We start from the raw sequence: 23524 nt of genomic DNA on the forward strand, positions 1-23524 counted from the left end.
TTGATGGTGTCCTTTGAAGTGCAAAAGTTGTTGATTTTGATGAAGAACAATTTATCTATTTTTTCTTTTGTCATTGTGCTTTTGGTGCACAGTATCCAAGCATCCATTGCCGAACCCAAGACTACGAAGGGATGTGGTGGAGGACGGGGACCCCTGGGGGAGACCAGACGCCCCTGGGGCAGACCTGGCCAGTCCTCCAAGGTCACTTCCAGCCTGCATTCTGCCCTGGGGCTCCTCTTGCAAGTCAGGTGTAACAGAGCACTTTGCTATAGTTTTACCTGATTGGTTACCTTTATTTACCATCCGTCAAATTCAACTTTCTGCTAAGAAACAGAGTATCTTGAAACTTTCACATTGAAAAGTCCTTCCAATAAGCGTATACCATTTACACAATTTCCAGCAGCAGTCCTTTTTTTTTTTTTTTTTTTTTTTAATTTTTATTTCTGGCTGCATTGGGTCCTCGTTGCTGCGTGCGGGCTTTCTCTAGTTGCGGCGAGCAGGGGCTACTCTTTGTTGTGGTGTGCGGGCTTCTCATTGTGGTGGCTTCTCTTGTTATGGAGCACGGGCTCTAGGCACACGGGCTTCTGTAGTTGCGGTGCCTGGGCTCAGTAGTTGTGGCTCGCGGGCTCTAGAGCGCAGGCACAGTAGTCATGGCACACGGGCTTAGTTGCTCCGTGGCATGTGGGATCTTCCCAGGCCAGGGCTCGAACCCATGTCCCCTGCATTGGCAGGCAGATTCTTAACCAATGCACCACCAGGGAAGTCCCGAGAGTTTCAAAATGGTAGTAGAATATTTGGTAAACGATATGTGCTTTGATATCTTTATAGATGGAATCAAATTAAACTTGAGGAAGGGAATAGCTTTGCATTTTTCTAATCTTAAAGCCCTGATTAACCATAATCTTTAAATATAGTGAAATTTTTTATCTATGGTTAAGAAAAATATTTTCTACATTAAGGTTAAAATTCTAAAAGCATGAAAAGAAAAAAAATCAAGGAAAGTATCAACATAACAAGACTACAAATTAACACTTACTAGCACATTGGCCATTTATAGTGTTAAATGTGTTCTTTACACTGTTTCCGCTGTTATGTGACAAAACACATATATTTAAATGTGCTTTAACAAAAACTCAATTCTGCTGTTAGGGAGAAACTGAGCCAGGCCCCACATGCCTTTGCTTTCACAGGCTGATCTGCCTTTTCTTTTTCAGAATTTTTATCTTAATCAGTTAGTTGTGGTCCTTCATGATACTGCTTGCATGAAAATGTAATCCTATGTCAAGGTTTTTTGGCCCCAAAGAAGTAGAGGACCAATCTGTACAGACTTTGCATATATCTCTCTCGGCTTTCATACCATGTCTCCAACAGGGGTCAAAAACTGAAGGTTCTGGGCTGAAAGCAACCTGCAAATACACGTGGTCGGGCCTTTCACTTTGAAAAACTGTAATCAGCTGCTAATATTTAAAAGTCAGGGGCACTTCCCTGGTGGTCCAGTGGGTAAGACTCTGCGCTCTCAATGCAGGGGGCCCAGGTTCGATCCCTGGTCAGGGAATTAGATCCCGCACGCAGAAACGAAGATGTCGTGTGCCGCAATTAAGACTTGGCGCAGCCAAATAAATAAACAAATGTTTCTTTAAATGAATAAATAAATAAAAATAAAAGTCAGGGAGGGAACTTCCTGGCGGTCCAGTGGTTAGGACTCCATGCTTTCACTGCCTAGGGCCCAGGTTCCATCCCTGGTTGGGGAACTAACATACCTGCAAGCCGTGTCGCTTGGCCAAAAAAATTTTTTTAAAATAAAAACCAGGGAATTTCACTTTTGACTTCCATATTTTCTTGAAAAATACAGCCAGCTCATTATCAATGGGCCCCAAGCCCTGAGGGCAGCACCCACTCGGGAGCTGGCTGGCCCCGGGCTGCCCCCCCTCCCCAGGACTCCAGCTGCAGGTCAGTCGCTGCCCATCACTCTACTCAGGGCAGGTCGTCTTTCGCCCCCCCTGCTCCCCTCAGAGGACCCTGCCAGCCAGCTTCCTGTAGGTATGTGAGTCCGAAGCTCGTGCCCTGAGCCGTAAACAGTAGTCACAGCGAACCCTTCCATAGCGCTGGGCAGAGCCAGATCCTCTCCTAAGCGTGTAACGCGCACGAGCTCATGTCACCTGAGAATAACCCCAGGGGGCAAACACCGCTAGCATCCCCATTTTACAGACTAAGAAACCGAGACCCCAGGAAGCTGGGAACTCGCAGGGGGCCCGGCTGGGGACCTGAGGGCCCAGCCACTGGGTGTCATTCTCCAGCCGAGGAAGGCTCTGCGCAGCTGCAAGGACAACGCCCTCTCCCTTCCGCTCAGGGCCTCCAGGAGAGGGTGTCCGGCGCGGGCCGACCGCCGACCTTGGCACCTGACGGACAGGCCGCCCTGCGCCCGGCGCTGGGGCTTCTGCAGAAACTGACGCCGCAACACGACACAGGCAAGGTTCAAGGCCAAAGGCCCCGCTCGCCCTGCCCTCTGGCCGCCGCACGCGGAGGGGCCCCGGGCTCAAGAATGCGTCTTGTGAGTTTTTACAGTAAGACTGTTTTTCGTATTCACGACCACATAAAATTAAGAAGATGCTTAATAAAAATTACTCTGGGCCGAATATAAGTGGGCTTATGTGCAACGACCAGCCACCAGCTTCAACTTTCATGACCCAGCTAGATCCTCACTTCACGATTATGACGAAAAATGACCCGGCGCTGCTCGTGCTACCTCTTGCTCAAAATTCCCAGCGTCTCACTCGGGCCACGTCGCTCCGCCCAGGGATGCACCCGAACGGGGCAGGCGGCTCTCTCCCGCGCGCACCCGCCACGGCCGGCAGACACTTGACCGGGGACGCTGAGCCCTTCAACCGGCTCGTCCTAGAGGCACTTCTCCTCTTCTCCTCTTGGGGCGTAAAGCCCGAGCACCACGATGAGAAGGGTGCGCGCGCCACACACACTGTGCGACCCGAAGGGCAGCTCAGTGATGCGGCTTCTCTCCCCACACGGAAGGCGAGGACGGCGGATGAGCACCCAGGCCCATCTGCCCGCCCACTCCGGCGTGGTCTCCCGGGCACCGACCTGCCTGCTCGCCCCGGCCCCCGCCCCGCGCTCCCGGCTGCTCTGCGGACCCGGGAGCATCGCCCACCGCAGGGCGCGGGGAGGCCCAGCCGGGAGCGGGGAACACGCGGCGTGGGCGGCTGCTTCACCCAATTCAGAGTAGGGAAGATTTGGGGGTGGGGGGGGCGACGATAAAGGGGCTAAACTGGGACTCTACGCAGGCAAATTACCCAAGGAATGAAGATGGGAATTCTCCGTGGTAAGTTCTGGAAGATGCTAGAAAGGAGACCCGTTCCTTTCACCGCTTCAGGGCTCGCGCTTTCCAGTCTAAGCGCGGAAGCCTGGGGTTGCGGGCAAGTGAGGACCCCGCTCCGGCGACCCGAGCGGGGTCGGCACCTGGGGGGACAGAGGCGCGGCCTCGACGGGCGGGCGGGGCGGGGCGGGGGCGCACGCCGCGGGGGCGGGGCGGGGAGCGCGGGGCGGGCCAGGAGGCGGGGCGGGGAGCGCGGGGCGGGCCAGGAGGCGGGGCGGGGCGGTGGGGGGCGCGGGGCGGGCCAGGAGGCGGGGCGGGGGGGGCGCGGGGCGGGCCAGGAGACGGGGCGGGGAGCGCAGGGGCGGGCCAGGAGGTGGAGCGGGTCAGGAGGCGGGGAGGGGCGTGCCAGGAGGCGGGGCGGGCGGGTCAGGAGGCGGGGCGGGGTGCGCCGCGGGGACGAGCACCCGTCCGCGCCAAAGCAGCCCTGCAAGGGCACCTCCTCTTGGCGCGTCGCTGCACCGTTTCCGTTAGCCCAGCCTCTCAGCCCCCGGCCGGGCTTCGGCAGCTCACGTTGATTAATCATTTATTGCCTCCACGCAGGACAGCTTTTCTTCTTTTTACCCGGTAACACTTCCAAACCCTGAAGGGCGGGCGCAGTAATAATTGGCTGACCCAGGGGCACATACTCCCTACTCCAAACTGTATATTCCACTCCTGAAACCCAAAGCGCTGCACTAATACGAGATTCCCACCAGCTGCTTCTGGTTTCGTCCTTTAACACTGAGTGTTCAGCGCCCGCGCCCGGCCCTGGGGCAGACGCACCCACGGTCACGCGTGTGAGCACGTGAAGTGGCACCGATGAGCCTCCAGGACCCGCCGCCCCGGCGGCTGCAGACCCGCCTCTCACCCGCTCGGTGCCGGGGGGCGGGCGGCCCACTCCCGGCGACACCGCCGGAAACAGAAGACTTCTGCCACAAGTACGTCTTGCAGTTCAACGTGTACTTTTTGGCCACTCTGTAAGCAGGTATTTAAGGTTTTGGTTTTATCTTTAAAGACTGAAACTTTCAAACAAATCTCATCCCTAAAATAGAACTTTAAAAAATGCAAAACAGAAAAACGAAGTGAAACTTGGATGGTTAATTTAGGCAGCAACTCCAGATGACCAGGCTGGGAGACAGAGGTAATGAGTGGAGAACGTTTTGTCAAATTTTATCAACCTTGTGAGTATAAAGAAGAAACAAATTCATTCTCCTTCTCTCAGCAATTCTTCCGTCCCTTTACATTCTACTGTAGGTGAATACTGCCCTCTTTTGGCAGAATGTTGCAACTTTTAAATATGTGGGGTTTTGGGGTTTTTAAAATACAAAAATCAGAAGAAAAAACCCAATCTCCATGAACAAGAATGATTTTAAAATAAACTTGAACTATGCTTGACATCGCTCCGTGTGTCTTTTACTGTCTATATCAATAAACGAAAAAGCCAGCTTCGTCCTTTCAGGCCCACCGCTAACAATTCCGATGCTCTTGGTGATGTTTGCAATTTGGAGAACTTGGACAAGACATGCGGGTTTGTGCGTCGTTTTCAGTTCAAAATATTCAATATAATAAATATTACATTGTATTCGTAGGGCATTTTTCTGGAAGGAAAGACTAAAAACTTTCTACTTTTAGAAACCTAAGCTGACAGTCAATGAAAAAAAAACCCCTACTGTTACCTTCCATGAGTATAAGGCCAAGAAGTGCAAGGCCCAGAGGAGCACATGAATGCCAGCCTCGTCGTGGCTGTGGGACCTTTCCTTGCAGGCCTTGGGAAACTCTCCAGCAGAAAACTGTGTGTGCTAGACAAAGCATTAGAAACATTTTTTTTTAAAAAGGCATCAGTGTGCTGAGTGAGCAAGTGAGTAAGACATATACAAGGGTCCAAAAACAAAGTGAAAAGGGAAGCCAGCAAGGTAAGTAAACACTGGAGTCTTGTTCAGCTGGAGTATTTGCTTAACTTAGTGACATTTACTTCAGATTTGGGGCAGCAAGGCTACAGGAAGAAGGGAAAAGCCCTTTCCTAAATGGGGAGGGCTTCACTGGAATCTCCACATCCCCTTCATTAAGGAGAACTAGAAATAATCCACCTTATCCCCTCCTTCCCCCAGAGAATGCAGAGAAAACTGCCTATTTCAAAACTTGCTATGAGGAGGAAGGGAGTAAAATGTCCCCGAAGATGTAACGTCCCCAGGTTAGCTTTCCCGTGGATGTTCAGGCCCCTCTCCCTGAGTGGTGTGAAACCCTTAAACCCAGGACTTAGTTTAAAGAGGCCGTGAGCCAGCAGTGCTTCTGGCAAAGATCAGTCGGCCTCTAATAAACTCCCACAGATAGAGTTCCACAAGCTCAGTCAAAGCCCGCAAAGCACAAGAGAAACGGGGTCGTCACAGCTAGCCCTCAGAGACCGCCTGAGCAGAAGCCCACCGTGGAGTTCAGATACTGGAATCAGATATGGAATAGAAAACAGGTTCAGTGTGCTTACCGAATTGAACGTAGTAATAAAGAGCAGGAAATTCTTAAAAAAAAAAAAATTTTTTTTAAAGCAGAACTAGAAAATTCAACAGATATTAAAACTCAGTGTAAGGGTTTTAACATCAGACTTAAAGCAAGTGAAGACAGAACTAGTGGTTGGAAGATATATTTGAATAAATTATTTAGAATCCAATGCTGTGAGGCAAAAAGTTGAGGCAATGTCTGTAAGAAAAGAAAATGGCCAAGAATTTCCAGAGCTGATCAAAGAGGCCAATCCACACACCTATAAAACAAATACCAGGTAGGATTAAAGATAAAAATTAACACCTAGCACATTATATGAAACTACAGAAAATCAACAATGCCAAGAGTATTAACAAGGTCAAGACAAAACTGTAAAAACAGAGATAAAAGATAACCTTCAAAGAAATGGCTATCAGTGGACTTCTCAACAGCTACAATGAAAGCCAGAATGTAGAGAAGTAACTCCATTGTTTTAGAGGAAAATACTGTCATCCTAAAATTATATTAGTCATATTTTTCAAGAACAAAGATAAATTTTTTTCAGACAGACAAAACTAAGAGTTAGCTACCCAGCGTCTTTCACCAAAAGAAATTTTAAAAGATGTACTTTAGGCAAAAGAAAATTGAGATGATCTAAGGGTCAAGAAGAAATAATGAACAAAAAAGTGGGAATGTGGGAATCTAGCATCACTACAGACAACAGGGACCAGCCTCAGAAAGACAACGTGTAGTGAAAAGTAGGTGCACAGGAATGAACAGGGGTGATTCCACTCATACCGCTTGGAGATACAAGTGTACGTGTAAAACCGCGGCAAAAAGCCAGCTGTGATCGCCACAAACGGGCACCCTGAGAGGGGGGTTAAGATGAGCTGGGAAGAGGGGCACACACGGGTAACGGTAGTGCTAGCAGTCAAGCCTCATGGTTTGTACTCACATGTACTTACATGAACACTCAGTCATTCCTTGGACTTTCCATGCATCTTATAAATATCCTTCGTATCTACTTGAATAGTTCATAAAAATAAATTTTTAAAAACCCTACACCCCTCAGAGGTGGCAAGAGTCAAAAGGAAATGAGATGTCCAAATACAGACCATTCTATACCATAATTCAGCACATATCCATAGGTGTACTGACATTTTCTAAATTTAAAAAGAGAAAAAAGGCAGGCCACTGGAGAACGATGCTTAATTATATGCAACTGTTTATTTAAAATAATTTTCCAAGTTTTCCCATAAATTAACAGGTTTTGCTTCACTTTTGTCCTCTCAAACAGCTAGAAACCAACACTTACACATTCTGTATTTTAACTACTATGTATGCTATTTTAATGACATTTTTATTAGTACTAGAACCAGATATATCGACCAATGAGCAGTACAGATTTAAATGCTGTTCCTGGCAGTTATGGTGTTGCTGGCAGTTTCTCGGGCTTTATCAGATTCTGGATGCTATTTCAAGCCATCTCCAAGCAGCAATCTGACTGGGGGGGGGGGGGGGGGGGGATGGGGGGAGTCGTCGTGCTCCCTCCCTAGGCCTACTTTCTCTCCGCAAAACAAATAATTACCCCACTGTAAAATCCCATGAATACACTGATCATTTTCAATTACTTCAACTTTGCTACCTCTCCACCTATGAAGCATAATTATCCACACTCAAATATAACATGATTCATTAAAAAATAAACACCCAAAATATTCTTAATCATTCTAATATATTCCCATTAATAGATAAAAGGGCTTTTGCTTAAAATTTCATTTTTTATTTCTACTTCTTTATTTAAAGTCAATAGTAAAGTCACAACTGTGAAATAAATGCATTTAAAAACACAAAAGATACATTTCAATGACAAAAAATAGGCAATGATTATGAAAACCTACTGTACATTTTGCCAAAGCCAACAGAATGAAAGCTGATATGAAAAACTCCATCTTCAAATATATCCTTAACAAAAACGTCCCTCATGAATAGTTAACACCATGATTTAAGAAAACGTTGTGTTTACGTATCTGAACACTTGCCCCAAAAACAACAAACTGGTGGGGGGGCGGCGAGATAAAAATAAGTTTAACTCAAAATTAAACTTCTAAAATGGACACTGATTTCAAAATAAAATGAACATTTCTAACATGATAATTGTATGAAACTATTTTTTTTTTCCTTGATAGAAATGAATGGGGCATTTCTTAACAATAACAGCTTAGTAACCACCTAAGAAAAATTGTGGAGATACCCCCAACGCCCAAGCCCAGTCAATGGTAAAAAACAAACAGCTTCCACGAAATTATCTTTCACATCACTAAAATATCCTGATTTACCTGGGATAATTCACGCTTAGAATATTTCAAACAGTTGTTTTTAGATGTGTGGAATTACCAGAGCTGAGATTTTTTTAAACCATTCATCTAACGGTTGAATCTTTGCAGAGACATAATAATCCTTCCACTACACATTGAGTGCGTTTCCTCAAGCATACTTGTTCGACAGTTGTTAACGGTGACGCTGGTGGTGGTAAGTGATACTCTCAAATTTTTCCTTTTAAAAAATATATAATCCATGGAACACTAAATAGTAAATATGCTACACTGTATACTTTCTTAAACAAGGAATGACTCTTCAGGCCCTAGTAGGAAGAAAAGAAACACACTAATAATGGCATTTACCACCTGTTTCACTACTGACATTCAAATAATGAATACAGTAGTATGTGATATTAAGCAAAAAAATGAAAATCACTGTTACTTTACCACAAGAAACAAGAACAAAATAAAAACATGGGAAGAAATTAAATGAGCCCAATGTAGATCCCAAAGATTACACAATGATTCTGAAGTTTCAAAGAAAAGGTCACCTACACATAATTTCTGTGAATACTTTCTATGCTACAAAGATGAATTTCAAAGCAAATGCAGGCTGGCGCAGCCCTACTTGTCAAGGGTGAACCTGCCAATGAACCAGGAGTTCCCTTTGCTAAAGTGCACCCGTGACCAGCCCGCTCAGGCCGAGTCACCGATGAGTCACCCACAGTCGCGTAGGACAACGGACTCTCTTAAAGCAAATACTTGATACGGTGCGCTACAGGGAAAACCGTCCTAAATATACTGTCTCCTAAAACTTCAGAGTAAGATAACCTCATCATTGTTAAATACTGAAAATGTAAAGGGTCCACACAAACTAACAGTTGTATTAAGTATATACGTTTTACTTCAATATTCACTTGACGTGCTCCTAAAATCTCTATGAGAGAAGATGTTTTCCCCATGTCTTTTGGCAACAGATTCAAGAGCAAGAGAGCAGTGCTGTTGAACTCCCTGAAAGGAGGCTTTTTAAAGCTACGTTACTCCGTATCTGCATCGTTATTGCACTCATACATTGCCCGGAACAGACCTACAGCAACTCAGCAATAGTGACTGCAACACACAAAGCTTCTGATTTCCTTGTTAGATAAAAGGTTTCATGGAGGAAATGCAAATGGCTGCAATTCGAATCAGACTACGTATGCTTCACGATTATTTCACCTTATGGAAAATCAAATCTAACCCTCACCACTACTAGTCTGTAAGGAACCAGACGAGGATCTGAAGGACCCAGTCTCGACTACTGTTACATTCCACCCTTGAAGTTGCTCCGAGTTAAAACAGCAATTTTTCCAAGATTTAAAGAAAAATATATTTTATAAAAGGGATTCTTTTTAATCACAGAATACATCATTTTTATTACCAAGACAGAAACAAGTTATACTTTTTCCACTAAAAAGTCACTGTGATGAAAGAAAGAATTCTCTTTTAACCTCTAACAAATGCTACATTTTCAAGACTAAAGGAATTATCAGTAGGCATTCTTTCTTCTTGCTCTAAGTTATTTTTCCCGAAAATACGTCAAGTAAGCTTTCAGAGACTCGGGCAGGGGGAGCCTCATGATCTTCTCCCGCAGCAGGTTCTGGGGCGGCTCCTCCAGCTTCTGGGTTTCGCCGCGCTCTCTCTCCTCCCCCTCTTCATCTTCCTCCATCTTCTCATCCTCCTCACTGTCTAGAGGCTGAGGAATGAGCTGATTCCCCACAAAGACGTAAGTGTTAATCCTCTGCTTGACCCTCTTCCTCTTCCTTTTGGGCGGAGCCCTCTGAGAAATCCCCTTGGCCTGCATCTCATCATTTATGAAATTTCTAAGTGTGCGTCGAATGTAAATACGAGCCAGGTCCTGCAGATTCCTGACAGCACAGGGGGCTAAAAACACACGAAAAACATAAAAAGTAAAACGTTATACACTGTTCACTTCTTAGTGAATGTTAGAAGACAGAGACATAAAAAACTGTGACTTGCATCTGACACAGATTTTAGGAAGGGCGCTTACTACGTGCCAGACCACCGCGGTACTGAGGACGGCGGACGGCACCGGGATCTGTGTGTATAGACGTGTGCGCGTCCCCAGGTATGAGCATAAACCCTCTCGGGAAGGATAAATAACTTACAACAGCTGGAGCACATGTGAATCAAGTAGTGAGGGGACAAGAATAGAAGAGATTTTACCCTACACATTCTCTGTACTTTCTGATGTCGAAAAGCATGTGAAGGACCTATTTAAAAACCTCAAATGAAGGCACTGTTTGAACAGCTGCCTCGGTCTGAGCTCTAAACTATTACACGCATGCACACACAGTTTCCATCTTTCTGTAAATCAACAGGCAGAACTGGTTCAGAGGGAAAGGGCCACCAGAAATCATGCCGCAACACTTCAACAGCCCCCAAACACCACAGATCTAAGTTACTGACGCTCGCTTCTATCAAGCGCACAGGCAGAGTCGGAACAGGCCCTGTCTGCTTCACTCCCGCCCCCCCCCACCCCCCCCACCGACGCGCAGATGTTAAGACCTAGAGCCACACGCCCCTCCTGGTGGCCTCCTCCAGTGCTTTGCACCCAGACAGAGAAAATTCTCAGGTCCCCACCTGAAATTCGTTTTTCCTAGTTCCCACCCCTGTGGGAATAAAACCCTTATCAATGATTCTTCTCAAATACCTAGCAGAGCACAGCCCTCCTCAGTTCAACAGCACGAGAAAGCCTTCATCACTTTTCCCCTTACTTTTAGTGCTTTTTCTTAGCTACCTCCTTCCAAACCTTCCTGTTACCATGTCAGTTACCCAAATGCGTATGGGGTCGGTCTTTGCCCTCAACTGTGAGCTCTTGCGGGTGGGAGGTAGGAAGGGGGCCTGGGGCCCTTCCTCATCCTCCCCCATAGGGCCTGCAGGTATACATCCTGTCCTGCGTGCTCCCCTCCTGCCCTAGTGCCCGGGGCTCTGCCCAGTCACAAGCTGGGCACAGCCTGCAGCGGGAGATGTGGTTTTTCATAAAACTCCAGGCAGGAGGCATTTTAGACCAATTCGAAGACCCCTTAGCACATACTTCCTGGCCTGCTACAAAACCTTGTTGTCTTCAGACTCTCCACTGAAACCCAAAATGGAAAGGAATTCGAAGAGCCGTGTCGGGCAGGTTCAGCTGGACCGTCTATCCTGCCGTCCGCACCTGCCCCCAACCATGCGGGGAAACTGGGAACAGCCTGTAACAACTCTGCCAGCAGCCAGCTGTGCGAGCACGCAACAGACTGAAACTAAGACAGTCCCTGCTCTTACAGAGCGTATACATCTGGGGAGCGGCAGATAAACAAGTACGGAACCAACCACCAACGACGCAGCAAGTAACGTGGGGGCGAGGCTGCCCCCGGCTGGGTGGCCCTTGTGGTATCCCCGAGGAAGTCACGACTGCGCTTGCATCCACGTGGCAGGAGGAGGCCAGCCCGCGAGTGCCTTGGGCGGAGGCAGGTGGGCAGCCAGCGCGGGTGAGGCGTGGAGCTGGAGGGCGCGGGGCGGGGCCTCGTCGTGGTCTGCAAGGCCACGCCATCAGCAACTGCAGGGTTCTAGAGAGGCAGGGTCCTAACGGATGACGAGGACGGCCCGGCCCCTCTGTGGGGTGGCGGCGGGCAGCGGAAGGAGCGGGGGGCCGCCGGACGTGCCGGGGCCTGCGTGAGAGGGGACCACGCTGGGGCGGAGAAAGGGGACAAGGCTGAGTCCCGCTCTGAAGACAGGACGGACGGGGACGGGACGCGGAGAGGCTCTGGCCCCAGCGGCGAGGCGGATGCTAACGCTGATTACCGACGTGACAGAGAAAGAACAGCTCGGGGAGGAGAAGATAAAGATTTGCTTTGCTCGTGCTGCGTGTCCTAAATGGAGGCCTGGGCGCTCCCGCCACCCCGTGCACCTTTCAACGTGGCAGCCCGTCAGCGCCGGGCGAGGCAAGCGGGGAGGGGCCGGCAAGGTGCTCGGGGGCCCCAGAGGCCACGCCACGTGCCGGCCCTTTGCAGCCGCGGCAGTCCCGCCAGCGCCGGGCTCAGGGCAGGGCCAGGACGTCAGCCTGGGACGTCAGCCCCAAAGGCCAGGATGGCCCCCACGGGGGGGCGCCGGCGGGAGGCAGGCCGGAGGTCCAGGGCCCACTGCAGGAAGCGGGCAAGAGAACCACCGGGGAAGAGCTTCAGAAGCTGCGAAGAAGAGAAGGAATAACGTAGTCCCTGTGGGTGCGACCCACCCGCACCCCGGGCGCTCTCCCAGCACCTTCACCGTCCTCCCTCCCTTCCCCCCGCCCCCTGGCACTGCCGGCTGGCTGCTCCAGCGACACAACACGATCACCATCACCACGACGACTGCCAGGGCAGCCCGACTTCAAAGGCACCAACCGGACCCGGAGTGCAGAAGGATTCAGACCCGCTTCAGTCGCTCCTAACACTCACAGGTCCTAAAGCAGCACCCACAAGAGCCTCATTCAAACGTTTTTCTGATAATAGGAAAACTTTTAGACGATTCTCAGCCCTCCTTCTTCAAAACTCCCAGCATTTCCTGTACTCCAACCCTCCTTGTTCCTAATGCTTGCAGTCACGAGAAGGATCCAATGCAGCAGACAACACGGGTCCTGACTGCTGTAAAACTTTACTGTGAATTGAAGCTTTCAGGCCAGAACTACAATGAAGGTTATCTCTAACACACACGTGTCAGCTCTATTTGTTTCCCAAAAGGTGGTCTCTACGTAGATTTTATAGGAACCTAGCAGTCAGCACTTTCATTTTTATTTGTTAAGTAAGACTGAAAAGGGCACTGGATTTAGGTCAAACCCCATTTTTAACCTACAAAACCGCAACTTCGTATGGCTCAGTGTGGTGCAGTTCCACAGTTCATGAAATCTCCTGACCTCTGTGAGGCTGAGATTTGTAAGAAGGAATGTACATCTGGCTTCCCCTTCCTGACACAGAGCTCCTAAAGCACGTGGAACATCCTAAGTGATGAGAGCGTCAAAGTGAAAAGCAGTGCCTTTCAGTGCTCACAAGAAGCTCCTTCCAACCACACATGAGTTGATGTTACGGGGATGACTTTCAGTAAGCCCTTCAAGGTGCTAGGCTGGCTGTCGGGGGCACCAACCATGGGATTAGAGAACTGAAAGTTTCAGGCTACCGCTCCAGAGAAGGGAAAGGGGCTAGAGGTTGAGTTAATCACCGAGAGTCGATGATTTAATCAGTCGAACCTCCATAGAAGCCCCTAATGGAAAGGGGTCAGAGAGCTTCTGGGCTGGTGAACAGCTGGAGGTGCTGGCAGGGTGGTGTGTGCAGAGAGGGCGTGGAGGTCCGCACCCTCCCCACACACCTCGCCCTGGGCATCACTCCCATCCAGCTGTTCCCCAGTTAATCTAATGAGTAACCTGTTCTCCTGCATTCTGGGAGCCGCTCCAGCAAATTATCGAACTCTAGGAGGGGTCATGGGAGCCTGATTCATAAGCAGCCCGTGAGAAACTGGAGGAGGACAGAGCCTGTGGCCTGTCCTGTGTAGCGAGCGCCAGAACTGCGCCAGACCACAGTACAGCTCGTTGGTGTCCGCAGAGGACTGCAGGATTGCTCAGGGAGGAGAACCCACGGGTCTGGATGACAGGAGGGTTCGGTAGGTGGTGTATAAAGGAAACAGAGTTTTCCTTTAGCTGGTGTAGAATTTTTCCTTCACCCCTTCTAAAGGGCCGGCCGTGAAATTTATTTTTAGAATGTGTTATACATCATTCTAAAAAGAAAGAAAGAAAGAAAAAGAAATATGACTTTAAGTTGAATAAAAATTTGTGATGAACCTGAGGAAAAGTTATAAATACATTTTAGTAACTGTTTATATGAGCAATTTCATAGCTACAAAATACATTTGGCAAAGGATTTGCACGTGTATTTTTTAGTTTTTTTGTGCTAACATTCTTTCATGTTTTTATTCCCTGTAATTAATGAAATAATGTTCTCTACACAGAAACCTATTTTAACTTATTTTAACAGAAAAGCAAACGTGTTCTTATTCTCCACACATCCTATTCCATTTCAATTCCTAGCTACCTGGTCCCCAAGTCCACCTTCTCCACTGGTAAGAACTTGAGCAGGGGAAACGGGTGTAATTTACTGACCTTCCCAAAATCCCAACACTATTCTTTACTAAGCCATTATTACCTGCTAAGCACTTTATAAACACTACTTCATTTAATTCTCAAAACCACCCCAGGGCTTCCCTGGTGGCACAGTGGTTAAGAATCCGCTTGCCAATGCAGGGGTCATGGGTTCAAGCCCTTGTCCGGGAATATCCCACATGCCTCGAGGCAACTAAGCCCGTGCCTGCAACTACTGAGCCTGTGCACTAGAGCCTGCATGCCACAACTACTAAGCCCACGTACTACAACTACTAAAGCCCACGCACCTAGAGCCCGTGCTCCGCAACAAAGAGAAGCCACCTCAATGAGAAGCCCGCACACCGCACGGGAAGAGTAGCCCCTGCTCACCACAACTAGAGAAAGCCCGTGCGCAGCAACGAAGACCCAACACAGCCAAAAGTAAATAAATAAAATAAATAAATAAATAAATAAATAAATAAATGAAACACCCCAAAACGCCACAAAACCACATGGGTTGCAAGAGGGTAAAATAACCCTGAAAATAAAATGAAATCTCTCCCAGGTTCCTATGAAATAAATTCATTTAAAAAGCAAATTAAACCAAGAAGTCTACTATGGTAAAGTTCTAAAGTTCATTTTTGGCAAAGAACCTTACTTATTGGTTTCCAAAGCCATGATTCACGCTGGGCCAACCACTGCCGCGCTCACCGTTCTTCCTCGGGGTCTCAGCAGCCCTCAGGGCGCTCCGCGCTCCCGCCTCCTCCAAAGCCTGGTTTCGCACAGCACACGCTGCTGTCCTCCCCCTTCTCGGCCCTGCCTCTGCTCGCGGCCCAGCTCTGATCTGCTGGGTCACAGGCCCGGGCCCAGTGCCTCCCCCGAGGCTCCTCACCCGTCCTCACGGCGCGCGCAGCAGGGTGACACCCGCGTGCCCACCTAACAGGAAACTCAAGCACAGCCAAAATAAAAGTCTCTGATCTTCCTACACCAATTTCCAAGCTATTCACCCTCAGTCCTCAACAGCAATAAATGGTACCATCACTCAGTGAGGGGCTCAGGGTAAAACTTCAGAGCCCTCTTTTTCCTCCACCATTTTCCTACCTTCAAACAACTCCACCCCCATCAACACTGACTCTCTCCTTGAGGACAAGGAAAGTCTCCATCAGCTATCCTCTGCAGCCCAGCCGAGGTGCTTCAGCGACCCTGAAAGTTATTGCTGGTCTTGGAACGAGCAAGCTCTTTTCAGCCTAAAGAAAGGCTTCTGTGTTTGCTGTCCCTCTGTATGGAAAATGATGCCAACAAATTTACCATAATTAATAAATTCACAACTGTAAGTAATAAATTCATCTTTTCGTTTGAGCTGCCCCTTCTTTTCATGCCTCCGTGAAAGCAGCTAACAGGGTCTGGTGCAAGGTAGGAGCTTTATCCAAAAAAAAACAACAAAAAAACAAATAAATCCATGGAATATATTACTGCATTATTTACTTAACTCTTCATAATTAACACAGTCCATTAATCCCAAGCACAGCTGTTGAACAACATAAGCCACAGTCGAGTCAGAAAGGACCAGCGGTTACTTACGGAGGCCCACAGAATCTGGTTTGCCACTGTCATTCTTGCTCGGCTGCACAAGTGGGGCAAATGACACAGCAAGGATGTTTTTACTTTCCCAAGTGTTCTGTCCAGTTCGCATAATTTGTGTTAACTATTTAGAGGGAGAAAAGGAATAGAACGGCTTAATCTTGGAAGTGTGATCACCTTACAGTCACAATTTAGTTTTAACAGAATAACAGCAGTGATTGCTATATAATCACTTGTATCTGAATGCAACCAAATTACTTTCGTTTAAATATTTACCATAAAATGATACAGGAGGAATCACAAATACTTGCTGTTCAAGACAGACACTTGAGTGCAAACGGCATGACTCCGCAGATTGTATCTGGGGTCTGAGGGCTTCTAGGGGTACTCTTCCAACCCACACCTGCCACTGGCCCCCAGAACACATGTCTCACACAGCTTCAGTTGTTTGGTTAAAGTGTTGTATTAGTAAAAACACGTTTTCATTACTGTACCAACGAATCAACTTCATGATCTTCCATGGTGGTTATAAAATACAGATTCTAATTCTAATCCCAACTTGACATTTCATAGATAAATGTAATTAGTCACAAGGGGATTAGAAGTTTTACCCACTCAGCAAATACCCACCATCAGTTCTTGAGAAAAAATATGAGCTCAGTACATGACTGAAGGAAGATGAATTAGTATCTTCAATTTACATTATAGAAATCAGCCTATTATATTTTACATTAGTACAATAGTATATAATAAATATTCAATAAAATACCAATGGGAAACCATATTTTAAATGTTTAAAAACGTCTCTTTAAAGGAAAACAGAAAAAGACGATTAATCTGGGAGTCTCAACTCCGGAAGCATTCAAGTAACAACATTTTTCCAAGAATGTGTTTTAATGAATGCTTTATATTCTGTCTTTTTAATAACTGACAAACACAGTACGTGGTGATGGTGAAATCCTCTGACCTGCAAATCACATGTGCGAACTTAGGGGACCCTCAGCTATACAAACTCCAAAACGACTACACTACGTCGCAGTCATCTTGGGCAATCTATCTTCTACTTAACAAACCACAAGGTGTTTTAAACATCTCAGATGTAGGTTAATACGAATATAAAAGATATTTTTTGAAATGTGTATTTATAAAATTTCAAAGTAAAAGAGCCACCCATTTTCTGAATAAATTAGTATTTCATACACTTATCATACCTAATAATTCCAAACCAAAGGCAGACAATAGGTGAAAAATACTTTCAAATGCGTCTACGTATACTAAAAGAAGATCCAAAAATTTACTTGTGTCTGGAATGGAGTTAAGCAGTTCAAACCAAACCCCAAACAGGATTTCCTTTTCGCATGTTCAGCTAGAAGCAGTTACCACATTCAGCGGCACCCCCTCCCCTCACCCCGGCGAGGACGCCAAAGGCAGAGCTGCAAGGCAAACACCAGGCGGGCGCGGCTCAGCGCGGCTCTCCTAACCCTAGCTGACGGGTCTTTTCCGCACCTGCCTTGGTTAATAGTCAAGAGCCCGTTTCAGTGTTTTCCTCTAGAGACAGATGTGGGAAGAGTATTTGTTTCTTCCTTAAGACTTACAGGGTACCTTTCACTGAGGTGACACTGCCCGTCTTACACTAAGTGCGTTTCCCACGTCTAGCGAGAGGACGGCGGCGGCTACCTGGTCTTCTATAGGCATCACGAGGATGCCCCCGACCTTCAGCAGGATCTTCATGTAGTGCTCATGGTCCTTCTGCACTCCAGCCCCACAGTAGACCCGATCATACTGATGGCTGTCGGACGCTATCTGCAGACAATTACCAACCACAAATGCAGGTTCACAGAACTCGAATCTATACGGGAAACAGACAGTATTTTAGCTCATTAAGCAAAAGCTCAGATCTAAACAAATTAACATAGTCCAGCTTCTTGAAACAGTGAAGTTACCAAATTAATGAGAAAGATAAAATATTATAAAATTTGATTGAAATATCAGATTTATGAAGTTTAACACTGATCAAATATTGTTTTATTATCAGTGAGGCAGTGTACATTTTTTCAAAACATTAACCTTTTTTTTGCCACACTGAAGCCTTACTTAAGGCTTAAAAGGTGAATATAGTGAAAAGCCATCACAACACCAATCTTGTGATGCCCACAAAGGACATACAATAAGGATGAGAATTCCAAGGGTCCAACAAAAGAGAAAAGGCTTCACTCCCCCCTGCTCCTTCCAAAAGAAGCTGGGGGCCAGTGGACATGGAAGGGCTTGTGCACTCTCCATTGCAGGCTTCTTGCTGCGGTTAACAGCGGCAAAGCTGGTCAGGAAAAGACACCGGTGCCCTTACCCTATGCTCTTGCAACCACTAAAGAGTAGGGAGATTTTCCTAACACATTTTGGCAGAACTATGTTACAGGGTTGGAAAAGAGAGCAGAATGAAGTGCTTTTTGGCCCCCGTGATCTCCCTACACAACAAAAGAAGAGAGATGGATGGTTTCAAAGCAAAGGCATCTTATCCAGGCCGCCTGTTCCTGGTTACGGTGTTGATTCACTGTATACAGAGTTATGCTTTTACAAACTATCCTATTTAGACTTCTACTTTATTCCTTAAGTTCTGGCAAATCTGAAAACAGTCTCTAAAATACATAATTAAAAGCCTAATGCACTAATAAAACACGTACGGTAATTTTTTTAAATTAGTTCATGAAATAGCCTTTCACTTTTAAGCTGATGGACGTTAAGTTGACCACACAGCAAAATCAGGCTATCATTTGAGGATGAAATAATTTACATTAAAAGTTTCGGCCTGCAGTGAAACATGACTGTGAATCATAATCATTTTTATTTTGTAGAACGTATCCTGTCCTTTGGTAATTAACAGACTTATTACGCAGTAAGTTCCCATTAGAAGTCACTGAAGTACAGACACACTCTGGTCATCGATATTTAAAGGAGACTTTCGCAGCATGACGCCGTCCTCGACTTCCCGTCCGCTTGGTGGAGGGGCTGGGGGCGCGAGGGGCGGTGTAGAGCCTGCGGCCTCCTCTCCACATGGGGCTCCACACGGGGCCGGCCCGCGCCGCCGCTCCTTCTGCGCACCTGCGCCCCGGTGCTCACGCTTCCTGGCTCTCCCCTCCCTCCAGCGCTTCCCGCACCGCACGCTGCTCAGCACAGGTCCACGCCCCTTAGAGGGCCATGTGGGGCTCCTTGCGCTTCTACCTGGACGTCCCCCCTTCCAGACTCACTCCCTGGCTCTGCCCCCGACCCCACACACACTGCGCTGCGGCCACAGGTTGAATTACTGGCTTCTCATCACTTAGAGGAAATATTACAAAGTGTCTCCTGCATCTGTGTCTGTGCCGTTCCTTTGACTGAAAGGCCACCCCCTCTCTTCTTGATAAACGCCTAGCATCACTTGGAGACACAGTTCAAATATGAGCTCTACACAACGAAATCTTACCCAACTCCTTAATAGGATCTCATTCTTTCTACTTGCATAATACACACAAAAGTGTAAACTTACCTATGTAATGGACAATGTTTAATTTCTCTCTTACACTCAACACAACCTAGGACTGTCTAAAATATGGCTTTCAAATAACTAAATAATGGGTATCACGTGGTTTAATCATCCCACCAAACTCACAGTAAGCATCCTTTAAGAAGAAAAACGACCAGTATTTTCAATCTAAAAATCCTCACTCTTATAAAAATTCATTTTAAATAACTTAATTTTATAATAACTTAAGCCAGTCTTAAAATTTTCAGGATGAACGTGAGCAGGGAATTCAAATTTAAAAATCGGAATTATTAAACCTCTTTTACCGTTAAGTCTGTTAAATCAACTTAAAAATATGCTTATAGTTTAAAAGTTTCCTACTAGTTAAAAACACATGATCGCTCACAGAACTATTATCTAGGAAAACACCATTACAAGTGAACAACCTACAGTGAAAACCACTTCTCACATTCGTGACATTTTTCTATACTCTCATCCCAGCAAAATGAATTAGAAAGAATTTAGTGTCTGATTCTAAAATCAAATGTGTGACTCTGGCCAAGTGGCCTGACACTAGTGATTAGGACAATTCATTCCGAATACTGTTTGTGGAGCACCAGTTGTGTGGAAATACAATGGGAAACACTCATGCCTACATCTAGTGGAAGAGACAACAATCTCAGTAATTAAAGATTAATTTACAAGTGTGATAAATGCCCTAAAGGTATACGACTCCACAAATAAGACTGAGGATGCAAGGAAACGGACAGCCCTGGGGAGTGAGAGAAAGGCTCCCTGAGAAATGGTTAAGCCGTGATCTGAAAGGTGAGACAGGACAATCAAACCACACTATCCGAGAAGGTGGCCACTAGCCACATGTGGATAAGAGCCCCTAAAATGTGGCTCATCCACACTGAGATGCGCTGAAAGGATAAAAATCACACAAGATCTCAAATATTCAGTATGAAAATGTAAAATATCTCAGTATTTCTTTTATATGCATGTGTGTGTATATGTGTGTGTATACATGTGTATGTGTGTGTATATGTGTATGTGTGTATGTGTGTGTGTATACTTCAACAGCCACATAAACTGAAAACACTGAACAACTACCCTTCTAACTTTATCACCTGTAAACAAGAGCTTCAAATATTTTCCTTAACACAAACTTCCCTTTGGAATATTCTCCTGGTTTTCCTGATATCTCTTTGAACGCTTCCTCTGAATTTTAATTGTATCTCCATCGCCTATTACAGGCCTCAAAAAACATTTACTAAGTAGGTGAAAAACATAAGAAACATAATTGTTTTGTCAGCTGTTCCACCTACCAACTTTGAATATGAACCCAAACTTGACAAATTAAATATGTTAATCACAAGAACCCCAGGACTAGAAGAGAAACCTGCACAGAAACAGTTACAGAAAAAATACGTGCCCACGGCACCTTCTACATCACTATGATGGTTCTTGTTTTACTAAACTGGATAACTATAAATAACTGTAGCTTCATGTTACAAAATACAGGATGTTTTCCCCAAGTGCCAAAAAAAAAAAAAGCAAAACTCAAACAGTAAAAAAAACAAAACAAGCCCTTTTGCCTTTAATGAATAAACCAAACCAACTGTCCTCTAACTGAAAGGTACTTTTTAGGGGCCTCTCTGAAGATCTCAAATAAGCCACCTTATTCTAGGAAAGAAAGTCTTTTCCCTTGTAATGCAGATCTGAACAAGTATATCTGCCTCCACTTAGCGAATATTACAAAGAATCATTATAGAGAAAAATTAGACCTCTAAATTTATAAACAATTTCTACTAATGCAAATGGACCATATACCTCTAACAAGTGCATATGGGGTCTTTACACTTTCATTTTACATACCAAATTAATTTTCTTTACCAGCATACTCAAATTTTAAAGTTTAACTGAACTTGAGACAACATTCCAAAAAGAGTAGAAGGATTGGACTATTTCTAGACACAAAATAGTAAAGCTTCAAGGACATATCAGGTAGAAAGGTGAATATTTTTAAATATAGGCACGAAAACACCTAGAACATAGTAATTTACTAGTTATAAGAAACATGTCTAGCAGAGACAGTGTTCCATCTGGGTACTATTTGTTACACTTACAGCTATGGCTTCACCTTCTCCACCAATAATTCACGAATCCTTCACGTTAGCAAAGAAAAGAAAACAACTCTCAAACTGCCTGTACTTATAACATTTTTTTAAATACACAAATGGGTTATAGATTATCTTTCCTAATAAAGGATTCAGAGATGAGCTTTAGTATTTCTGACTAGGTAGAGGTGAGGATCTTACTTAGACATTTTGTATTCTGATACTGAAATTATGGCTCATTTTTAAAATGGCATCTCATGTAAGTAAATTCATACAAATCCTACTGCTAATAATATTTTTTCAAAAGTCTATGATTAAAATTTTTCAGGCAAATGTTTACGGATGTGCTCATATACGTATGAAGAACAAATGACTGATGTGAGGCATGGGTGACAGCTACCGAGTGGCTAGGGTCAATTACAACTGCTATTAATTCTTCCAGTGTAAAGAAGACAATAAAGACAACAGTTTCCTCCTTCAGCTTTTAACTGGATTCTGAAAGCTGCATCTTCCCTAAGTTCCCACAAACCTCTATAGGCAAAGGACATAATTTTTTTTTTTTCCAAAGGACATATTTTATAACAAAAATACCATTCTGTATAATCTGGAAGACTGTAGTAATAAACTAACCAGAAGTTTTCACTTTATTATAAAATAGTGCTACATTATTTATAGATTTATACATAAAATCTAGGTTTAAAAATAGTGAAAGAGAAAATCCAAATTCCACCTTTTCACATCAACCACACACAAAATGGAACCTGAGAAGGGAAAAAAAAAACACAGCAAAACAAAAATAAACAAACAAAAAAAAGAAAGACAAGAGACCTACCAAAAGGAGACTTCCTATGTGGTTATCATTTTAATCCTAAAAGTATGGTTCTTGTGTTCTCTTCCAGTTTTCATACTTGATTTAGGGGAGCTCATTAAAATTTTATGTCTGTTAGTAACATGAAAAGTAGCAATCATTTTTATCCTTTGAAGAAAATTTCCAAAACAAAATTTCCCAGATACAGATATCTTCTACTCCTATATCACACCAAATTATACTTGCTAACAATGTAAGTTACCTGTATATTAAAAAAAAAGTTAAACAGTTCTAAAATGTAATAACTACAAATTCATCCACTTTAGACTTATATTTATTGATTTAAATCTGAAAATCTAATGGCTTTTTAGACTCTTACGTCAAGAGGGAAAATTATTTGACATGCCCTTACTAAAATAAAACGTGCACAGAAAATCATTTGTGGGAAAAGAGAGAGCACAGATAGCTTGGTTTACGACATGAGCGCGTGGCCAAACTAGCACCCGGATTCCAATCACTTACCTCAGCAGCGCTTTTCTCTACAGGTGCATGCTGGATTATCTTCATCTCAAGACGGACAGACGATTCCATTCACAGCAGGGACCTTGCCAACTTGCCCATATAATTCTTTTGATAAGCTGCTAGGAGACCAAGGTGACCTAGCCTTGCCCTGCAGCTTCCCTCTTAGACGGATAGTCTAGGTCTAGGAGCTGACTGAGAGTAGAAAAAACAACATTCCCCTTCAATACACCGCTGGAGTGGGAGCTGACAGTTTGCACACCTAGTTTATCATGTGCCATAGGATGCTGTCATTGAAATTTCAGACTATTATTCCCGTGGAATAAAGGACTTCAAGGACAAAGGAAAGAATCCTATCTTGTTCTCATACCTCGTCCAAAACAACCTGCCAAATGAATCACAGACACTTCTTTTTCTTAAAACACTTTGTCATAATATACATTTTGAACTCTAACAGCTAGGACTACTTCATTAAAACAGAACTTCACAACCTTCCACTGGGAAGAAAACCCAAGGAAACGTTCATCTCTTCATCTCCAAGTACAGTTATACCATTCAAAAACTCGTACTACCAAGGATTAAGCTACTGAATTTCAAAAAATTTAAAAAAACAAAGACTTTACCTTTTCAAGTGGTTTCCCTTCCAACTGTATCAAACTCATTTCAGAATAATTCAAGCATTATTTAAAGCACAG

At 45.1% G+C, this 23524-nt stretch overlaps 1 protein-coding gene and 1 non-coding gene across 7 annotated transcripts in view; one reads left to right on the plus strand and one right to left on the minus strand.

Moving 5' to 3' along the window:
* The first annotated feature begins 1482 nt into the window (after positions 1-1482).
* TRNAE-CUC (transfer RNA glutamic acid (anticodon CUC)) lies at positions 1483-1555 on the plus strand. Its single transcript has one exon. It is a non-coding gene; the product is annotated as a tRNA-Glu (tRNA).
* A 5492-nt stretch (positions 1556-7047) lies between these two features.
* PCMTD1 (protein-L-isoaspartate (D-aspartate) O-methyltransferase domain containing 1) overlaps positions 7048-23524 on the minus strand; it is a 61927-nt gene continuing 45450 nt past the window's right edge. For all 6 annotated transcript variants that reach the window (XM_068525363.1, XM_068525362.1, XM_068525360.1 and 3 more), the window contains 3 exons: positions 17564-17735; positions 15887-16010; positions 7048-10083 (listed from right to left, as the gene is read on the minus strand). In XM_068525363.1, coding sequence (XP_068381464.1) covers positions 9719-10083; positions 15887-16010; positions 17564-17617 — 543 coding nt within the window. In that variant the 5' untranslated portion in view covers positions 17618-17735 and the 3' untranslated portion in view covers positions 7048-9718. The remainder of the gene's footprint in view (positions 10084-15886; positions 16011-17563; positions 17736-23524) is intronic.

The sequence above is a fragment of the Eschrichtius robustus genome, chromosome 17, assembly GCF_028021215.1.
Source record: "Eschrichtius robustus isolate mEscRob2 chromosome 17, mEscRob2.pri, whole genome shotgun sequence".
Lineage (NCBI taxonomy): Eukaryota > Metazoa > Chordata > Mammalia > Artiodactyla > Eschrichtiidae > Eschrichtius > Eschrichtius robustus.